General features: G+C 50.0%; 1 protein-coding gene across 3 annotated transcripts; it reads left to right on the top strand.

The window, feature by feature from the left end:
- The first annotated feature begins 1,662 nt into the window (after positions 1–1,662).
- Positions 1,663–10,488, top strand: Ceacam19 (CEA cell adhesion molecule 19). 3 transcript variants are annotated; one of them, XM_087589205.1, is made up of 7 exons: positions 1,663–1,870; positions 2,945–3,313; positions 6,416–6,569; positions 6,752–6,798; positions 7,542–7,627; positions 8,656–8,709; positions 9,389–10,488. In XM_087589205.1, the coding sequence occupies exons 1-7, from the start codon at positions 1,816–1,818 to the stop codon at positions 9,440–9,442; spliced, it is 819 nt and encodes a 272-aa protein (XP_087445331.1). In that variant the 5' UTR covers positions 1,663–1,815; the 3' UTR covers positions 9,443–10,488.
- Positions 10,489–20,811: the final 10,323 nt, after the last annotated feature.

The raw sequence follows: 20,811 nt of genomic DNA, 5'->3' as shown, positions 1-20,811 counted from the left end.
AGGGGGCCAAATAACAGCTATCCTACATATCAGATATATACATTACAAATCATAACAGTAGTAAACTTACAGTTATGAAGCAGCAACGAAAATAATTTCATGGTTGGGGCATCACCACAATGTGAGAAACGGTATCAAATGGTCCCAGCAATAGGAAAGTTAAGAAACACTGCTCTCCATTTGCAATAAAATTGCTACATTGTCTACACTCACTTGGTGGCAGACAGAAAAATAACAGGACTGTAGCAAGAAGGCTTGAGGGATGCCTGTAGACATCTCTGCTAGGCCCTCCAGGTATAGAGAAAATGAGGGTCTCTGGCTCTATGGGAGGGCTGGGCCTTGGGCGGAGGGCTGGTCCAAGTCAGCGACTCTAGGTTACTGCTACTGTGATTGCTACTACTCCAGGCACGAACACACGGGGGCGATGTGGATCCTCGTCTCTCAGAGGACCAGTTGGAGAGGCAGAAATGGGGGGCCACTTGGCAGCCAAGTGGGTAAGGAAAGGTGCCCAAGGCTCCAGGTAGGACTGCCCACCCAGCTCAGTGGGAGTGGGGGTGACTGTAGTCCAGGGATAAAAAGCCACAATTTCTGATTGTCCCAAAGTGGAGACTGAAGGGTTCTGCCCATCATCTGCCACCTCATGACAGAGACAGGCAAGCATGTTGCCAGGCAGAACTGGGGAACTTGCCTTTCCCACCAACTGGCCTCACACAGCCCTTCCCAGTGCCTCAGTGACCCAGATTTCACAGTTCCCATGATACTCTTGGGTGCTCAGCCCCACCCGCCCATCCTCCTTCCTTTGCATGAGCTGGGCAGTCTAGGGCACAGGCCCGCCCATCCCTTCTCTGCTGATTCCAAGTCTCTCACAATAGGTCCCTTCCTCCGGGGAGCTCTCCCTTCCCCTTAGGTTAGTCGGAGGCTCTCCTAGTCCTCCTTGGTTTTCATCTGTTCTCTGATCACAGCCTTGTCTGGTGGTGGGTCTGAAAGGGGGGGCTGTGATACGTAGAGGGCTGAAGGCAAAGAGGACACTTCTTAAGCCCCATCAGGTCACAAGCTGGGCAAAGGTCACGGTATTTAGTAGATGAGTACTTTAAAAACAAACAAACAAAAAAAAGTGGTTAAGAGCACTGACTGCTCTTCCAAAGGTCCTGAGTTCAAATCCCAGCAACCACATGGTGGCTTACAACCATCTGTAATGAGATCTGATGCCCTCTTCTGGTGTGTCTGAACAGCTACAAAAAACTAATCATGATAAGATAACTCAGAGGGTGCAAGCAATTGCTGCCAAGTCTGATAACCTGAGTTCGATTCCTGAGACCCACGTGGTGGAGGGAGGCACCCCACCCTCCGAAACACACGCATAACAATAAATAAATGTTAAAAGAAAAACTTAAGTGCTTTAGAGTGAACCTGCCCCAGATATTAAAAACCCTCTGTTACTCACTGACTTTCCCACCTCCCTGAACTTCAGTTTCTGGTCCTGGCTTCTAGGGGAGGTAGTGGGTGGGGGTGGGGGTATTGCTCAAACAGAAGCTGCCTCATTGTTTCCCCTTAGCCAGTCACAACGACTGGGAAGAGAATGGAGGGGCTGGGATGGAGGTCTGGGAAGACTGGTCTAACCAGTGTTCTGGCTTCATCTCAGGGCATGGGTGGAGCCCCGAGAGGCTGGGAGACCTTGGAAGGGGATGCTAGGACTCAGCAGAGCCTGGCTGTGTCCGGAGGCACCTGCTGGATGCTCCACTGTATTTCACACTTCAGAGAGAAAGAACCCACCCTGTGGTTCTCAGTGCCTTTGCTGTCTCTACAGGAAGCAAGATGGAGATTCAGACCTGGATGCCGGGCTGCTTCTCAAAGGGCCTCCTGTTCTCAGGTAAGGAGGAAACGGCCCCAGAGGGCTGAGGGACCAGATGGGGCAGGGTAGTGACATCACAGCTCCATCCCTATTTCATCCATGGAGTCTTCTAGAATGTCAGAACTATGAGGATAGGAATTAGTGTTTGCTTTTCCTCTGAGTTCTGGGGAGTGAGCGAGGGAGGGAAGGAACCAGAGACTGAGCCTGAAGCGGGGAGTCACACATAGACTCCCAGAGTTTGGAAGGTAGAAGGACACAGCCGGTTCGAGGTGAGCCTGGTCTACTTGAGACCTTGTTTCAAATAAAAAGCAAAAATCTAGGAACAAGTCAGGCACGGGGGTACGTATCTGTAATGGCAGAACTTTGGAGGCTGAGGCAGGAGGATCACAAATTGGAGCTGGACTTCAATAGTGAGTTCCAGGCAACCTTGACTCGAAGAAGGAGGAGGAGAAGGAAGAAGAGGAAGAGGAAGAAGAAGAGGAGGAGGAGGAGGAGGAGGAGGAGGAGGAGGAGGAGGAGGAGGAGGAGGAGAACCCAGGAGGTGGTGGCACATGACTTTGATCCCAGCACTCAGTAGGCAGGGGCAGGTGAATCTCTATGAATTTAAGGCCAGCCTGATCTACAGAGTGAGTTCCCAGACAGCCAGGGCTACACAGAGAAACCCTGTCTTGAAGAATAAGGAGGAGGAGGAGAAGGAGGAGGAGGAGGAAGAGGAGGAGGAGGAGGAGGAGGGAGAGGAAGAGGAAAAAGAGGAGGAGAAGACAAACCTAGATAATGTAATTGGCCTATAATCTAATGTAATAGATATACCTTTAAATATTGGTTGAATAAATAATTTCAGAGGGTCCAAGTGTTTAGGGATAGATCACATAGAATTTCAGGGCAGCAAACCTTTCTGCCAGCGGGGTGGCATATCTGTGGCATCTGTGCCTATATTCCTACTCCCAGGGCAGACATCACTAATCAATCTCATCGTCATTCCCACTGTGCAGCCCTTATGGTCTTTGCTTGCGGTTGACAGTCTGTAGAAAGGAGGGTTTTGTTACCTCTGCCCAACACTCGACCTCAGGCCTCCTCCATACTTTCCCACAGCTTTGTTCCTGGCCCTTCGGCTGCCCCAAGGCTCCCAGGCAGCCCTCCACATCCAGATGATTCCAGAGCAGCCTCAAAAGAACCAGGACCTTCTCCTGTCCCTTCATGGTGTCCCCAGCACTGTCCAGGACTTCATCTGGTACTTGGGGGAAGAGACATCTGGAGGCACAAGGCTGTTCTCTTACATCCCTGGACTACCACGACCCCAGAGGGATGGCAATGCCATGGGACAGCGAGACATTGTTGGCTTCCCGAATGGTTCCATGCTGCTTCGAGGTGCCCAACCTTCAGACAGCGGCACCTACCAGGTGGCTGCCACCGTGAACCCTGCCTGGACAATGAAGGCCAAGATTGACGTCCAGGTGGCTGGTAAGTGGAACAGCTATGGTGGGAGGGAGGCCAAGTGCAAACACCATTTCATTTGGCCTCATTCATTATGGACCATGTGCATTGATTGAGCACCTGCTGAGTACCAGACCCTAAGATATACCCTTTTTTATTAGTTCTCCCCATACAATAACTATTCCTATATTCATTGAGCATCTTTTATATGCATGACCCTGATGAATTGCTCAATTTTCTTAATCACAAGTCAAGTATTTGCTGATGCAGCCACTCCAGATAAAGGGCTAGGGGACAAGGTAGGAAACAACAGTGATATTCTTGAGAATCTTACCAGGCCAAGTATGAATCTAAATACTTTCCCTAGGTCACACTGATCATTAGAACTGGCTAATATCTTTGAGTAGAGGGCTGTGCATTTCATAGAAGTTTTATAGCCTCTCTGGTCTTGCGAGACATTACTAGCGCTTGCTGCTCACAAGAATCACATGCTAGGTTTTGACAAGTGTCTCCCAGAACCAGGGTCACCCCTGAATGAGGACCACCGCAATATAGTAACTATTTTGCTCTTAAAGAAGCTTCCTGAGGTGGTTGCAATTGTTATCTCCATTTTACAGATGGGGAAAACTGAGGCATGCTGGTGTAATAATTTGCCTGGCTCAGAAAATTAAACAGGCTAACATGACACAGGAGGGGAAGTCATCAGAGAGGTCTCCCCAAAGAAGATGCCCCTTAGTTAGGTATGGTGGAGTATAAATGTCACCCTCCACTGGGTAGATTAAGGAAAGTTAGTGAGGAATTCTCAGGCAGCCTAAGCCACATAATGAGTTCTAGGTCAGACAGGGCAACTGAACAGGAACGTCTTTCAAAAATGTCAGCAGGGTCAGTGAGATAGCTCAAGGGGTAAGGCATTTGCACCCAAGCATGATGGACTGATTTTGATCCACAGGACCAGAAAGAAAGCCATCTCCCAAAAGTTGTCCTCTGACCACCACTTGCTGGTATAGGCACACACAGGAATAAATAAATAAACTAATAAAGAAAACAAACAAACAGACAAAGAAATGCCAGGTGGTAGTGGTGCTTGCTTTTAATCCCAGCACTCAGGAGGCAGAGAAAGCAGATCTGTGAGTTCAGGGCCAAGGTCTACAGCGTAAGATCCAGAACCCTGCGAAACCCTATCTCAAAACACCAAGAAAAGATAAAACAAAGAAAAAGAAAGAAGAAAGATCATGCCCCCAGCCCTAACTGGGGGGATTCTGGGCAGGGGCCCTACCACTGAGCCATGCCCCAAGTCCCTCCCTGGAGGATTCTAGGTAGGGGCTCTACCACTGAGCAGTAATCCCTAGCTCCCTTAGCTGCTGCTAACTCTACCCTTGTCCCCATGCAGTGTCACTGATGTGCCATTTTTTTAATTACAAACCAGTCAGTATCCCACATTCAAAGAAGAGAGCTGAGGTAAGCGATGGTGGCACACACCTTTAATCCCAACACTCTGGAGGTAGAGCCAAGGGCAATCTCTGTGAACTCGAGGCCAGCCTGGTCTACAGAGTGAGTTCCAGGACAGCCAAGGCACCACAGAGAAACCCTGTCTGGAAAAACAAAAACAAACAAACAGAAAACCAAGAAGAGGGCTCTCAAGCTTGTTAGAATAACAACTCAGAGCACACAATGGAATGGGAGAGACACTGTTTCCTTTTGAGCTCTGGAAATTAAAATGTTTCACCTACTCAGCTGATAAACTCACTGTTTATGCTCAAGAAAAATAGTAACATGTTACCAGAGGGAGACAGTTCACTCGGAGACTGCTTCTGTCTGTTGGACAGCAATGCGGAAGTGATGAGTGACTCGCAACACTTCAAACACCATCAGCCCAGGGCCTTGGGCCCTGCCTGGGTTGAGATGCAAGCCCAGCCTCATGACGGACCCAGGAGGATGGAAAGTCCAAAGCCAGTCTGGGTAACTTATTAAAATCCTTCCTCAAAAGAAAAGAGGAAGGAGAGGAAGGGAAAATTGGGGGGGGGGGGATAAGGATTGATTTTTAAAAATGATTTACACGGCTCTGGGAGAGATTGCTCACAGTTAAGAACACTGGCTGCTCTTCCAGAAGATCCCAGTTTGGTTCCCAGCAACCACATGGCAGCTCACAACCACCTACAGCTCCAGTCTCCCTTCTTGTCTCTGCAAGCATGTGACACTCACATGGGACACAGACATACATGCAGGCAAAACACTCACACACATACAATAACATTAAAAAACAACAACAAAAAAAAAAACAAAAAAAACAGGGCTTGGAGATTTAGCTCAGTGGTAGAGCACTTGCCTAGCAAGCGCAAGGCCCTGGGTTCGGTCCCCAGCTCCAAAAAAAAGAATAAAAAAGCAAAAAACAAAAAAACAATTCACATAGGCTGTACATGTGGCTCAGTTACTGGCAGGGTGCTTGCCTGGCATACATGAAGCCCTAGGTTAAACCCCCAGCAACATATAAACTGCATGCGGTAGTGAACACTTGCAAGACCGGTCTGGGTCAGTCTCATAGGCAGGAGGATCCCTGACATTTGCTGGCCATCCAGCCTATCCAGCGGATGACTCCAGACTCAGTGAGAGACATGTCTCAAACACCAAGGTAGAAACTGATTGAGGAAGACACTTGACATCAACTTCCGGCTTCACCTGCTCTCTCTCTCTCTCTCTCTCTCTCTCTCTCTCTCTCTCTCTCTCACACACACACACACACACACACACACACACACACACACACTCATTGCAGGAATAGAAACATCCTTAGCTACATAGTTCAAGGTCACCCTTAGCTAAATGGTAAATGTGAGGCCTGCCTAGACTATAGGGGACCCTATCTCAAAATAACAATATTTTTAAAAAAATGATAACTTATAAGAGTGGGCTGAGATTTAGCTCAGCAACAGAACTCTTAACTAGAATCCCCCAGTAAGGGGCTGAGGGCGTGGCTCAGTGGTAGAGCCCCTGCCTAGAATCCCCCAGGAAGGGGCTGCGGCCGTGGCTCTGTGGTGGAATGGATCCCTAGCCTGCTTAGCAAGGCACTGAAAAGTTAGGAATTAGGTGAGGGCAGACAAAAGTCCTCCCTGAAACAACCCTCACTCCCAGATGCACGCAAGGTCTCCTCACTCCTCTCTGCCAATGCTGGGATCACAGCAGCCATCATCGTTGGGAGTCTTGCTGTCGGGTCACTGCTTTTATGTGGCATTGCATACCTCCTGGTCACTCGCCGCCATCGCCATCGGAAGGGCCAGAGCCCCAGGTACAGTTCCCAGAACTCCCTCTGGGTCTTTCATCCACTCTCTTTCTCCTCTAACTCTCCTGCCTTCCCTGGGCTGGGTGAGAATCAAGTCAATAGGTGGGAATCAGGGAGACAGAGTCTCCAGGATGTCGGGGTTCCTTTCCCCCACCCAAACATCTCAGGGTTCTTCTATGTACCCCTAGGAATACAGCCACAGAGAAGCCAGAGGTGAACATGAGTCCTGAATCTGGTAAGCCAGGAAAGAGAGTTTTTCCACCTAGCAATTCTGTGTCTCCCCCAGTTAAAGGCCTCCATTCCCATACATAGTCAGAGCCCTCGGGGACCCTTGATGCACTGAGGGGATCAGAGAGATTTTACTTTTTTTTTTTTTTTTTTTTTTTTTTTTTTTTTGGAGCTGGGGATCGAACCCAGGGCCTTGTGGTTGCTAGGCAAACGCTCTACCACTTGGCTAAATCCCCAACCCCGGGATCAGAGAGATTTAAGACCCCTCCTAAACCTCTAGGGTTAACATGTCTCCTGCTAATAAGCCTTCCGTAGCTCCCCCAGTGTCTTGGGGCAGACTTCTGTCTCCCTAGCATGACTCTGCAGAGTGGGCTCTCTTGCCACTGTAGGCTTCCCTCCTATCTCTGCCCAGTTCTCAGATGACCCCTCCTCCAGTTAGTCCTCCCTAACATCCAGGCTGGCCAGGCCTGTTTCTATGTTTCCACATCCCCCACTCCCAGCCCCAGCCTTAGGTTCTGGATTATCACTCTCTGGGGATGGGTCTCTCTTCTCCCAGGGGAATTTGAGTTCTAGAAAGGCGCGGCCTGGATTGTCTGGGCTACCACTGTGTCCCCAGAACACAGCTGGCAGGAGGAGGAATTTGCACAAATGCTAGTTGAGTGACTAAATGAGTGAAATGGACAGGCAGGCAGAGCGGTTCTACAGGAGTGAGTCATCTGCCCGTGGGACGCCCTTTCTCCTCTACTTCAGGTGACAGCAACATCTATGAAGTGATGCCATCTCCAGTCTTCCTGGTGTCTCCCATCAGTGACACGGAGCCAGGAAACCCACCCGTGGTGAGTGTTGTCCCCTTAGATCTTGCTTCTCACAAAACCCCAACCCGGAGTTAGCCATGGTACCTGGGCACCTGGAAGCCATGACTCTTCCTTTCTCTCTCCAGTCAACATATTCTGTCCTCCTCTCCTTCCTTTGTGTATGAGGGGTGTGAGGGAGGAGCACGAGCCATGATGTACACACACAATCACACACACGGCAAATACACGCATACACACACATAGCACAGACACACACAGCATAGATACATACACAGACCACACACACACACACACACACACACACACACACACACCAATAAAAATTAAAGAAATCTTTAAAAGATCAGGAAGACAAGGAGCCAGAGAGTGGCTGAGCAGGTAAAGGCATTTGCTCCACTAACCTGGGGACCTCAGCTCTGTCCTTGGGACCCACTTAAAAGTCAAAGAGAATTGATTCCCCGTACTCACCCTCAGACTTCCATATGTGGGTGCTGTCACAAACCCTGTACATACAATTGTTGTTGTTGTTGTTGTTGATTTGATTTGTATTTTTTTTTTCGGAGCTGGGGACCGAACCCAGGGCCTTGCGCTTCCTAGGCAAGCGCTCTACCACTGAGCTAAATCCCCAACCCCAGATTTGTATTTTCAAGACAGGGTTTCTCTGTGTAGCCCTGGCTGTCCCGGAACCCACACTGTAGACCAGGCTGGCCTTGATCTCTGAGGTCACCTGACTCTGCCTCCCAAGGGCTGGGATTAAAGGCGTGCACCACCACTGCCTGGCAATAATAATCTTTTTTGAAGGCTGACAGAGACAGAGAGAGAATGTAAAAAACAAAGGCAAATTGCTTAAACCCCGTGTTGGGAAGAAGCTAAGCACCTGAGGACACCAAGAGTCCTCACTGCTGGGCCCGTTGCCTAAGATGTGTTGACCCACACTAAGGGGCCTCATAACCAGAGGGCCCATGGGGACTCTGAATCCGGGCCCATAACACCAGGGTCAAAGATTGAAGGGCGCGAGGAACCCCCTCACCTGTACCTCTCCCTTGCAGAGCCTGCCTCCACCAGCATCCCAGGAGCCACAGCCAGAGAACCAGCACTATCAGGTATGGGCTGCTCCCCACCCCGATCCCAACCCCGCCCCACAAGAACCCTGTAGAACCATGATCTGGGAAGTCAGGTGGGTAGGGACAGGGCTATCTCCATCTTTTTCTCCTCAAGAAAGCTTCCCAGTGAAACCGGCTTCAGCTTCCTTGAGACTGGCCCACTGATCGAGCCCCTTGCCTTCCTGGGCCTGGGCTCCTCCTCTGTAGAAATGATCGAAAGCTTCAAGCCTGTATAGGATGAGCAAGGCTCAGAGAGGGAAAGGAAGTTGCTCAGGGTCACACAGCAGAGCAGGTCAGGTCTTTATGGAATCCCACTGCATGAAGGGACCCATTTCTGGATTGGGTATCAAGTCTGTCCCATCTTCTCCTGGGTGCCCCTCTTGTCTCCTCAGTCTATCTACACCCATGTGTGTTTCTCTGTTCTGGTCTTCCTCTCTCCCCTTTCTCTCTCTTAGTTTATTAGTATCTAATCCTTTCCTTTTTCCTGTCTGGCCTTGCCCCTGTTATTTTGGGTTCATCTCTTCTGCTCCCTAGTACACCCTAATTCTGGGGCTCACCCCCTTTCAGTCTCCTGGTCCCATTCTGTTTGTCATCTCCCCACCCCCACCCCCCAACCACCGTTGTCTCTCTCCCACCTCCACCTCTCCTGCCCTCACAGTTCCTGTGCCCTTCCTCCTAGGACCTACTAAACCCCGACCCAGCCCCATACTGCCAGCTAGTGCCAACTTCCTGATAGGTCCTGGGCCCAGCATGCACAGAAGACGGACTCTCAACTTCCAGACCCCACTCCTCAGACCCTCACACCTCACAGAAGGGACACACGTGGCACCCACAGGACAACACTGTGGAGAAACTGGCAAGATGGACTCTGCCGTAGACCCAGCATGACATGGGGCCAGTGCCCTGCGGGGCAGGAGACTGACAGCCCCAGATCCCCAGTGTCCCAACAATCTTCAGTCTGTGCCTCTTGGGTCATCTGCCTCTAAGAAACCAGGCTCCTGCCCCACAGAAGGCTGCCGGCCTCATCTAGGTATTTGAGGGATGGGAAGAAGGCCTTGGTTCTACCTCAACCAGTTACCCAGAAGCCAATGGAGCCGCCAGGGATTCTCAATCTGTGGGTCGCAACCCGTTTAGAGAGTCTAACTCTTTCATAGGGTTCGCCTAAGACCATCAGAAATGTCCGATATTTACACTATGATTCATAACAGCAGCAAAGTTACAGTTGTGAGGTAGCAACGAAATGATTTGAGGGGGGTGTCACCACAACAAGAGGCAGTGTTTTAAAGCGTCTCAACGATAGAAAGGTTGAAAGCCACTGCTCTCTTAGAGCTGAGCACTTGCCAGAAGATAACAGCCCCGGGCAAATAAACTGCCTGACCCCTGAGCTGCTTCAAAATCAGCCACGCAGAGGACTGAGACCATGGCACAGCTGTAAAGCGCCTGCCCAGAACCCACCAATGAGGGACTGAGAACATGGCTTAATAGACAGCCCTCGCAGGAGATCCACCCGTGAGGGATCGGGCACGGCTCTGCAGGTGGACTGCTGCCAAGCAGGAGAGAGGCCGGGGTTCAGTCCTCAGCCGCGGGGGACGAGACAATCATCATTAGTCACTGGGAAGACACAGCAAGCCTGGGAGAAGTCTCTGGAAGCTTGAAAGCTCAAGAAACTGCCCCACCCCAATCTTCCAGAAGCACCCAGCCCTGTGACCTCTGGGCGCTCCACTTTGGACTTCCAACATTTATGATTGTAAGGTGATAAATTCGTGTTGTTTTAAACCAGTCGTGACCTTTTTTAAAAAAAGATTTATTTATTTCATTTATATGAATACACTGTAGCTGTCTTCAGACACACCAGAAGACAGCATCTGATCCCATTACAGATGGTCGTGAGCCACCATGTGGTTTCTGGGAATTGAATTCAGGACCTCTGGAAGAGCAGTCAGTGCTCTTAACCGCTGAGCCATCTCTCTCCAGCCACCTGTTGAATAGCAGGTTGTTCCAGCAAACAGGAAATGGGGATGCTGAAGGATCCTAGGTAGGGGAAGTTACAGCCACAGCTGATTGGCAATATGCAAATGAACCTCTCTGAGGGACTTTCCCGGACCTTGATCTCATATGACCAGCGCACAGATGACTAAGGTGGCCACCCAGATCGATCATGTGACCTGAGGGCCAGAGCAGAATGAGTAAATGAAGCAGGGCTTAATTACGTCTTTTTAAAAATTATTTTTTGAGATAAAGTCTGTAGTTCTGGCTGTCCTGGAACTTGCTCTGTAGACCAGGCTGGCTTCAAACTCACAGAGATCCACCTGCCTCCGCCTTTTGATTGCTGGGTTAAAGGCGTGTACCACCACCAGCCGGCCAACCTTATAATTTTTTAAATTTTTTAAAATTTATTTTTATTTGTGTGTGTGTGTGTGTGTGTGTGTGTTGGGTTTGATCAGATGATGTTCGCACTGTGCTCTTGCTCCCTCTTCTAACCACATGTGGAATTGCACTTTCTTGGCCCCTAATTAGGACGCAAACGGTGACTTGCTCTGATTAATGAAGTGTGGGTATAATTAGTATCCAGTAGTCCAGGTGCGCCATCACTTTCCTTCCCTACTCCAGTCACAGTGACTAGCCCTGTCAGTCTGGTTCCTGAACAAGCTGGTTCCCACATAAAACTGAGTTCTCTTGATCCTTTTCATAGCTGTCTACCTGAGACAGAAGTGTCACAGAAGTGAGAAATAAACCCTAAATGAGCCCCACTGTAGGTAAAGCTTCTTATTAGTGAAGCATAGCCCAGCTCACTCTGACCACAGGTGAGGCAACCCAGTCTCTTCAACATAAAAACTACATTTCCCAGATGCCCTTGCAACTAGCTCTGGTTACCCCGTGGTTAAGTTCAGTATAATCAAAAATGGACAGAAGTTTTTTTTATAAACAGTTCACAGAGAGTTCTTCCCTGCAAGAAACAGAGCAAGTGAGAGAATTGGGGTGCTGGGGATGCTGTCAACAGATCCACCATGCCAAAACTCTCTAATTTATATGACTTCTTTGGGGAGTCCGTTATTCCCAGCTCTTTCTAAACACACTTTCAACCCATGGCCAAGCAGCATTTTCCAGATAAGGCCTCTGAGCCTAACCATTCCACTTTCACAGGACATTCTGGAGAATGAACTGCAGTAACCATAGCGTCCCTTTTGAATCAATGCATTAATTATATAGCAAGCCAAAGTAAAAAGAGTAAATAGTAGGGGCTGGGGATTTAGCTCAGTGGTAGAGCGCTTACCTAGGAAGCGCAAGGCCCTGGGTTCGGTCCCCAGCTCCAGAAAAAAAAAAAAAAAGAGTAAATAGCAAGTCAGGCATGGTGGCCCATGCCTTTGATCCCAGCATTCAGAAGGCAGAGAAGCAGGCAGATCTCTATGAGTTCAAGGCCAGCCTGGTCTATAGAGCAAGTTCCAGGACAGCCAGGGTGACACAGAATAAACCCTGTCTTGAAAAACCAAATAATAATAATAATAATAATAATAATAATAATAATAATAGAAAATAAATTAAAAGTAATAAATGGCGAGCAAAAGGTAGATAGCAAAACACCATCAAGGCAGATGCTCACACTATCCAGCAGGAACCTACCTACTGGGGACGGACATCAGGCAGCTTCTACATGGCTGAGCTCCTGGCACCTTCTCCGACTGCAGAGACCTTTATATCAGAGGACAAAGGATAACAGCTCAGCCATTAAGAGCATGCATCGCATCGTGTCTCTTCCTAGAGGACCTGAGCTCCGTTCCCAGCACACCTGCCTCTACTTCCAAAGTCAGAAACATTCTCACAATAAACAAATAAATAAGAGTATCTTCTAGCTGTTCCCAAAGACGGTATTTTTTCACTCCTGGGCTGTTTTGCTGTCTTTTCCTACCTGCCACTGAGGTGGGGATGTTGAGTCCTTCCCCAGACAAGGGCCTTGGGGACACTGAGGCAATGTGCTCTGGTTTGACATGGGGGCAAGTAACCCCGCCTCCGAGAACTTGACACACCGACAGCACGTGATTATTTGCCAACCTAATGTGCACTACATCCTGTCACCTCCCCACTTTGAGACAGGGGATTTTTTTTATATAGCTCAGGCTGGCCTCAAACTGGATATATACCTGAGACTTCCTTTGAAACCAGAATCCTCCTATCCCCAATTCCACAATGCTAGGAGAACAGGCTTGTACCACCACACCACTCTGGCCTCCTTACTGATAGAATGGTGTCGCTTCCTCATTATATGCCAAAGACCTACCCCAAATATGACAAAATTTGAAGTTCCCTGGGATCGGAGGGGTGGTTCAGTAGTGGAGTATGCTTGCTGCTCTCGCAGAGGAACAGAGTTCAATTCCCAGCACCTACATTGGGCATCTCACAACTGCCTGTGACCCCAGGTCCAGAGGATCCAGTGCCCTCTTGTCCTCCTCAGGTCCTACACTCGTGTGTACAACCCCACACAGAGGGACACACCTACTCATGAAAATAAATCCCTAAACCAGGCCTGGTGGCACACACTTTTAATCCCAGCACTGGGGAAATGGAGAAACCCTGTCTCTAAAAGACTGAAATAAATAAATAAACAAATCTTTAAAATCAACATATTCGGCGACAGGGATTTAGCTCATTGGTAGAGAGCACTTGCCTAGCAAGCGCAAGGCCCTGGGTTCAGTCCTCAGCTCTGAAAGAAAAAAACCAAAAACTCAACAAATTCAGAGACGACATCCTGTATTATTTATTACTATATATATATATATATACATACATACATACATACATACATATATATACATACTATATCATACAGTATTGTAAATTATATTATCTATTTTGTCGGGGGGGGGGGTCCATGACCTCTGACCTCAGATTTTCAAGAGTCTTAGTCTGTTATATTGTCACCTTGTGACTGGAGACACCGGGGCTTGAGAGTTGGTGGTCGTCTCAAGGCAGCATGCTGGCGATAGGAAAGGAAAGGGTGTTGTAATCAGGATAAGCTGGATTTTGCTGCAGTAACAATGGGCCCGGTGCTGTCCCCAGCTTGAAAAGCTTGTAAGATTTATTGTTCCCTTTTGTCTCAGGTGGATAGGAGTGACAAGGGTTTGGAGAACTCCGCTACCATGTGGACATCTTCAGAAACCAGGCGGACAGAGTTACTCATGGCAAGGAAAAGAAAAGCAGGGCGCGTGGGTGTGCACCCAGCGACTTTTAGAAACTCCGAGCTAGAACTAAGGCTTCCACTCACTTTCTATTGGCTGAATCAAGTCACGCGGTACAGAGTTCGCTAAGGACGGCAGACATGCAATTCTACTCTGACCAGAAGAGGGAGCCCAGGAGCACTGCACCAGAGAGAATCTTGAGAATTGAGCCCTGATCCAGCTCCTCTGACAGAACTAAGCAAGCCTGCCCTGCTTCGTTTATTTATTTATTTTTTTTCAGGGACATTCATCCGGCAGACACTGGACCAGAAGATAGAGGCTAGGGACAAACCGCAAGTGCCGATAGATGCGGCAGGGGTAACCTTGGCAGGGGCTGGTTGTAGACTGAAAAGGAGGCTTAGAAAGCAGAACGGGTGAAGAGAAACCCATCCAGTCATGAGTTCCACGCGTATTTATTGAGCACCTTCTGGATACAGCACTCTGTTTTAGGTCCCAAACAGAGACCTCGCTCTCCCTTGGAGAGCTGAACTCCCTGCAAGGAGACTACGGGACAATTAAAGGGGTGCGGACAAAACCACAGAGGTGACGTTGCTGGGAAGGGGAGCAATGGAACAAGTGTTCGGACCACTAAGATATTTGTGCTTAAGTATTTGTAAACTAAGAAACAGGCCAGCAAGATGGTTCAGTGGGTAAAGGGCCTTGCTTTTAAGCCTGATATCAGGCTTGAGTTTTGATCTCTGGTACCCACACACTGGAAGGAAGGAACCGACTCCCACAAGCCACTATTTAAGCTTCGACATACACACAATAATAAATAAGTGGGGGGTTTTTTTGTTTGGTTGGTTGGTTTTAATATAAAAAGGGGACGGGGAGGAGTGTGGAAAGCAGTCATTCTGGGATCTAGGACCCTTGCAGAGCCCACACGGTTTATTAAATAGGTGTCGGTGCTGAGCCAGCAGGAGGCAGCATAGGCCAACAGACAGGCCACCTAGCAGGACCTCTTCCACCGTCTGATACCCACCCCCACCCCCACCCCCACCCCCATCTCCCGCCCTGCTTTTGAGTACTCACAGTTCACTCGACTGCCTCAGGCCAAAACACCCAACCTTGATCAGCCTCTGCCTGCGGCAAGAATGCTATCAACTTCGCTTTCCCTGTCTCTACAGCCCAGCCCGGAGCAGGCAGCTTCCCTCCTCTCCACCCCAGCCTCTCCTGGTCTGTCTTTCCTCCTCACACAAAGCAGCCCAAGGAGCTTTGTGTGCTTCAAAATCGACCCTTCCCCTCCCTGTCGAGAACCAGCCAATGCCCCCAGTGCCTTTAAAGACAAACTTCTCAGGCCGGGTGTGAGGTGCACCCCTTTAACCCCAGCTCCGGGTTAGCGGGAGCCGGTGGATCCCTCTAGGAGGTCAAAGCCAATCTGATCTACATAGTGAGTTCCATGTCAACCAAGACTGCATAGAGAGACCCTGTCTCAAAAACCCAAGTCCCGGGGCTGGGGATTTAGCTCAGTGGTAGAGCGTTTACCTAGGAAGCGCAAGGCCCCGGGTTCGGTCCCCAGCTCCGAAAAAAAAAGAACCAAAAAAAAAAAAAAAAAAAAAAAAGCCCAAGTCCCAAACAAGCAAGCAAACAAAACCGGAAAAACCACAGCAGCAGTGTGTTGGCGCACACGTGTGATTCCAACAGGGGCCTCTTAGATTCTTTACCCTTTATCCCCACTTTGGGACCCCCAGGACTGGACTTCCTTCTGCTCCCCAAAACTCAGCCTGGGGTTCTCCTCTCCCTCTCCTTGGAGGAATGCAAACAAAAAAGAGAAGAACCCGAAATGTGACCAAAGCAGGTGTCAGTGACAATGGGATTCCAGACAGTGCGGCTCAGCCCAGTTCTGCCTGAGCTGGGTGTTTTTGATTGGAACTAGACAGTAGCAGGATCTTCCCACCAGGGGTCCCTGTCCCCCGCCCCAACCACTCCCAGGGTACATCCAGCTTCTAAGAGATAGTGTTGGCTCCTTGTTTGATAAATGAGGAAGTGGGCCTAGGGAAGGAAGTAGGCTGGGCTCTGGCCCACAGTCTAAATGATTCATGGGGAAAACCTTCTGTTCGGAAGCCACCTCTGTGGGCAAAAGGTCCTGTGCCCACTCAGCAGGGTCACAGGATCACCCAGCATAGACTGGTGACCGGAAGTGTAGACGCCCCTCGAAGCTCCCAACACAGCAGAACTCCAAGAATTCCCAAGGGTGCCAGGGACAGTGTGCAGGCCTCTGTAGGGTCCCAGGGCTGACCTCATCCTGCCCCTGTGGGAGGTGATAAGCTGAGATAGAGGTGGCCCTGGACCGGAGAGCATAGACCACCTGAATAGACTTCATCTGTCAGAGGCTATGGGCTCTACCGTTGGCCCACCCCATCTTTGAGAAAAGCGCTTATCGGCTCATAGCTTGCAATGCCAGGGTGCGGGCCTCCGTGGCAGGGAAGTGAAGGCTGGAACTGAAACAGCTATCCACAGCACACCACAATCAGGAAGAGAGAAACCAGTGCAAAGTTAGAGGTCAGGGAGGGACTTTCTGCTGTCTGTCTGTCTGTCTGTCTGCCTGCCTGCCTGCCTGCCTGCCTGCCTGCCTGCCTGTCTGCCTGTCTGCCTGTCTGCCTGTCTGCCTGCCTGCCTGCCTGTCTGCCTGCCTGTCTGTCTGTCTGTCTGCCTGTCTGCCTGCCTGCCTGTCTGCCTGTCTGTCTGCCTGCCTGCCTGTCTGCCTGTCTGCCTGTCTGTCTGCCTGCCTGCTGTCTGCCTGTCTGCCTGTCTGCCTGCCTGTCTGTCTGCCTGCCTGCCTGTCTGCCTGTCTGCCTGTCTGCCCGTCTGCCTGCCTGCCTGTCTGCCTGTCTGCCTGTCTGCCTGTCTGCCTGCCTGTCTGTCTGCCTGCCTGCCTGTCTGCCTGTCTGCCCGTCTGCCTGTCTGCCTGTCTGCCTGCCTGCCTGCCTGTCTCTGTCTCTAACAGCAGCTTACTTCATAGCCCTGGCTGACCTGGAACTCACTCTGTAGATCAAACTGGTTTAAACTCCCAGAGATTCTCCTGCCCCTGCCTCCCTCCCAGCGCTAAGATCAGAAGCACGGCCCATCATGGTTGGCTTTCTTTCCTCTCATACAATCCAGGGCCCCAGACCAGGGGATGGTGGCTCTCACTTTGAGGCTGGTCTTTCCCACATCCATTAACACAGTCAGACAATCCAGTCACAGACACGCCAGTCACGAAGCTGCCCTCAACTGTCCCTCACGGAGAGTCTTCCCAGGTGATTTTCAGGGTGTGTGAGGTTGAGAATTAGACCTAATCATCATGCTGGAGGATTCGAGGTGCTTCTCTACCTACAAAGTCAGCCTCCCCTGTTTGAAGTGAGATCCCCATACACACTTCCCAGGTCCCCAATTATACCCAATATATGCACGAGGGGCTGGGAGACGGTGGATGAATTCCAGTGAGAAACCCTGCCTCAGGGAACAAGTGGAGATGTGGCCGTCAGGGGCTGGGGGAGGGAGAAAACACACACATGACATGCAACACACACACCCCCAGAACACACAGAGAGAGAACACATACAGTAGAGAAAGTGCTTGTTCTTTGAGGAATGAGGGCCTGAGTTCAGATGCCTGGCACCAAGGTAAAAAGCCAAGTGTGGCAACTTGTGCCCAAACCCTAACACTGGGATGGACTGGGGTGGAGGGAGAGGTAATGGTGGAGGGAAGGGGAGGAGGAGGTAGTGGGGGAGGGGAGGAGGAGGGAGAAGGAGGGGTGTCCATGGAACTACCAGCCAGTCACCTCATGGAAATGGTGGACTCCAGAGTCAGTGAAGGACCTGTCTCAAAGGAAGGAAGGAAGGAAGGAAGGAAGGAAGGAAGGAAAGAAAGAAAGAAAGAAAGAAAGAAAGAAAGAGAGAGAGAGAGAAAGAAAAGAAAGAGGGCTGGGTATGGTAGTGCACACCTTTGACCTTTGTCCTTCAGAGACAGAGACAGGTTGATCTCTGTGAGTTTGGGGCCAGCCTGATCTACATAGAAAGGTCCGGGCCAGCCGGGGCTGCATAGTGAGAACCTACCTCAAAAAAAGAAAAAAAAAAAAAAAGAAAAAAAGAAATTAAAAAAAAAGAGAGAGAAGAAAATAAGGGCTGGAGAGATGGCTCAGCGGTTAAGAGCACTGACTGCTCTTCCAGAGATCCTGAGTTCAAATCCCAGCAACCACATGGTGGCTCACAACCATCTGTAATGAGATCTGATGCCCTCTTCTGGTGTGTCTGAAGACAGCTACAGTGTACTTCTATATAATAAATAAATAAAAAGAAAATAAAAGGGCAGGGTGGTCACTGGACATGGAGCTGTGGCACGGTGCTTACCTGGTCTGCAGGGGACCCCGAGTCCAACTCCTACTGCCACACACAAAATTGACAACAGCCGTGTGGGGCTGGAGAGACAGTGCCCACGCGGTGGCTCACGACCCTCTGCACCGCAGCTCCAGTCCTAGGGGGTCCGACATCCCGTCCTGACTATTTTAGGAACTACATACATGTGGAACACATGCATACATGGGTGCTAAAATACATTACACATACAATAAAAATAAAGGTTAGCAGTAACAATAATAATAATGGTGTGTTGATCAATTGTGGAAGACTCCTGACAGATGGACAGATAGACCCCTCTAGCTTCACAAGTACTGGTGTACAGACAGACAGACACATACACACACACACACACACACACACACACACACACACACACACCACGGAATCCTGTGTCTCTGATGAGCATGTGGCTCCTATTTTTTTTTAATTTATTTACTTTATTTATAGATGGTTGTGAGCCACCATATGGTTGCTGGGATTTGAACTCAGGACCTCTGGAAGAGCAGTCAGCGCTCTTAACCACTGAGCCATCTCTCCAGCCTGTGGCTCCCATTCTTGCTGTGGCTCCCGACAGTGGCAGTGTGACAGGGCAGCTGTACACGTGGGACAGCCTTTGGCATGCTGAGTTTTACAGAGATGGCTGAATGCACACCCAGGAGGCCCTGGAAGGTCTTGGGCCCATGCTCCTACTAATCAACATTGTCAGTATCTTGGGCTTGGGTAGCCATGGAGTTGACTCCAGATCCCGTCCAGAACCTTGTGCCTTCGATGGAGATGGGGGTGGGGGATATGACTGGCTCTGAGTGTGACGGGCACAGGAGTACGAGGACATAGTGATACTACCCTTCTACGGGGTAAAAAACATTTGATTTCCGTTATAATGTCCTTTTTATCACTTGAGATGTGTGTGTTTGTGTGCCCTTGGGGGCCAGGAGAGGGCATCAGATCAGAGTCCCTGGAGCTGGAGTTACCGATAGTTGTGAGCTGCCTGATGTGTGTGCTGGGAACTGAACTCAGGTCCTCTGCAAGAGCAGCGAGTGGAGGGGGGGGGGTGCACAGCTGTAAGTCCAGCATTGGAGGGGGCGGGGCTGAAGACAATGTCTAAAAATTATAATGGAAAACCTACAAACTCTTTCCTGCCTCAGGACCTTTGCACCTACTGGGTATGCATCGGGAAACACAACTTCCCCCTGTACCTGCAGGCTCCCTATCACCTCGGTCAGGCCTCAGCTTACTCCCTCAGATACCAGCTGACCTCCGGAGCTGAAAAAATGACCTGCGTCCTCCCTATCCTCCTGGCCTGCCTTGTCTTCCATCTCGAGGCACTATGACACTCATCTTTCTCTGACACTATAGGCTAAGCAGGGTTCGGTTTTATAAAATTACTGCTCGTGTCCTCCAGTAAGATTTAGCCACATAAGAGAACAGATCTGTCTGCCGTCTGTGTCCCCAGCGGTTTGGCATGGAGTCAGCGTTCAGTAAATATTTGCTAGGTGATTAAACGACTTGGAAACCCCCAAGCAAGGAGAAGAGCAGGGAGAGTGCCAAAAAGGTGGGGACGAGAGGCCTGTTTCTCCAACCCACCTGCTCCACTAGCTGAGAGGATGGTTTGTCATGTGTGTACATACATGTTTCTCTTTGTGTGTTTGTGTCTATGTTTTTAGGTGGAGCAAATCGAAGGTTTTGCATGTGATAACCAAGTTCTCTGCCACTGAGCCACGCCTCCAGCCCATCACTGGGGGATTCTAGGCAGGGGCTCTACCACTGAGCCACGCCCCCAGCCCATCACTGGGGGATTCTAGGCAGGAGCTCTACCACTGAGCCACGCCCCCAGCCCATCACTGGGGGATTCTAGGCAGGAGCTCTACCACTGAGCCACGCCTCCAGCCCCTCACTGGGGGATTCTAGGCAGGGGCTGCACCACTGAGGTATTTTTCTGCACCTCGTTTTTACTTTTTATTTTTGAGACAGGATTTTACTTAATTGTCCAGACTGACCTGGAATGTACAATATATGCTTCAGTCTCCCAAATAACTGGGAAGACAGGCTTGTGCCACCAGGCCTGACCCTTCACTCGATGCTGTGTACAGTGAGGAGTGAAGAGCACTTGAAGTCTTTCGAACAGTCTAACAGCCTCCATGGCCCAACTGGAATCTGTAGGATTTTGCCTTCCAGTCCTTTTTAGAGAGACACCCCCGCCCTGGTCAGGCTTACATAACTGCTGTCCTCAGCTCCCCCAGATGACTAACATGGGGAGGGGGCCTCTTCTCCTGCTTTACTGAGACAAGGGTCCTGCCGTGGAGCTTCCCAAACCCAATCCCCATTCCCAGAGTCTTGAGAGGTCAGGAGCAGGCAGTCGGCAGGGAGGGAGAAGGCTGCTCCACTTCCAGCCTTGAGCTCCCCAGGGAACTATCAAGGTGGCAGAGGAGATAAGAGGGCTTGGGAAGGGAGTCCCATAAAACGAGGCCACAGAATTGTGTCCTTAAATGGCCCCAGCAAGCAAGAGATTGGCCTGTTTGTGCTTTGTTTTGTATTGTTTTTTTTAATGT

Source organism: Rattus norvegicus, chromosome 1 (assembly GCF_021556685.1).
Source record: "Rattus norvegicus strain SHRSP/BbbUtx chromosome 1, alternate assembly SHRSP_T2T, whole genome shotgun sequence".
Taxonomy (NCBI): Eukaryota; Metazoa; Chordata; class Mammalia; order Rodentia; family Muridae; genus Rattus; species Rattus norvegicus.
This window is presented reverse-complemented; position numbering and strand designations above follow the sequence as displayed.

Coding starts and splice junctions, on each gene's coding strand:
- Ceacam19 (XM_087589205.1), top strand. CDS start 1,816: ATGGAGATTCAGACCTGGATGCCGGGCTGCTTCTCAAAGGGCCTCCTG. Junction 6,570..6,751: donor CGGAAGGGCCAGAGCCCCAG/GTACAGTTCCCA, acceptor ATGTACCCCTAG/GAATACAGCCACAGAGAAGC. Junction 7,628..8,655: donor AGCCAGGAAACCCACCCGTG/GTGAGTGTTGTC, acceptor TCTCCCTTGCAG/AGCCTGCCTCCACCAGCATC.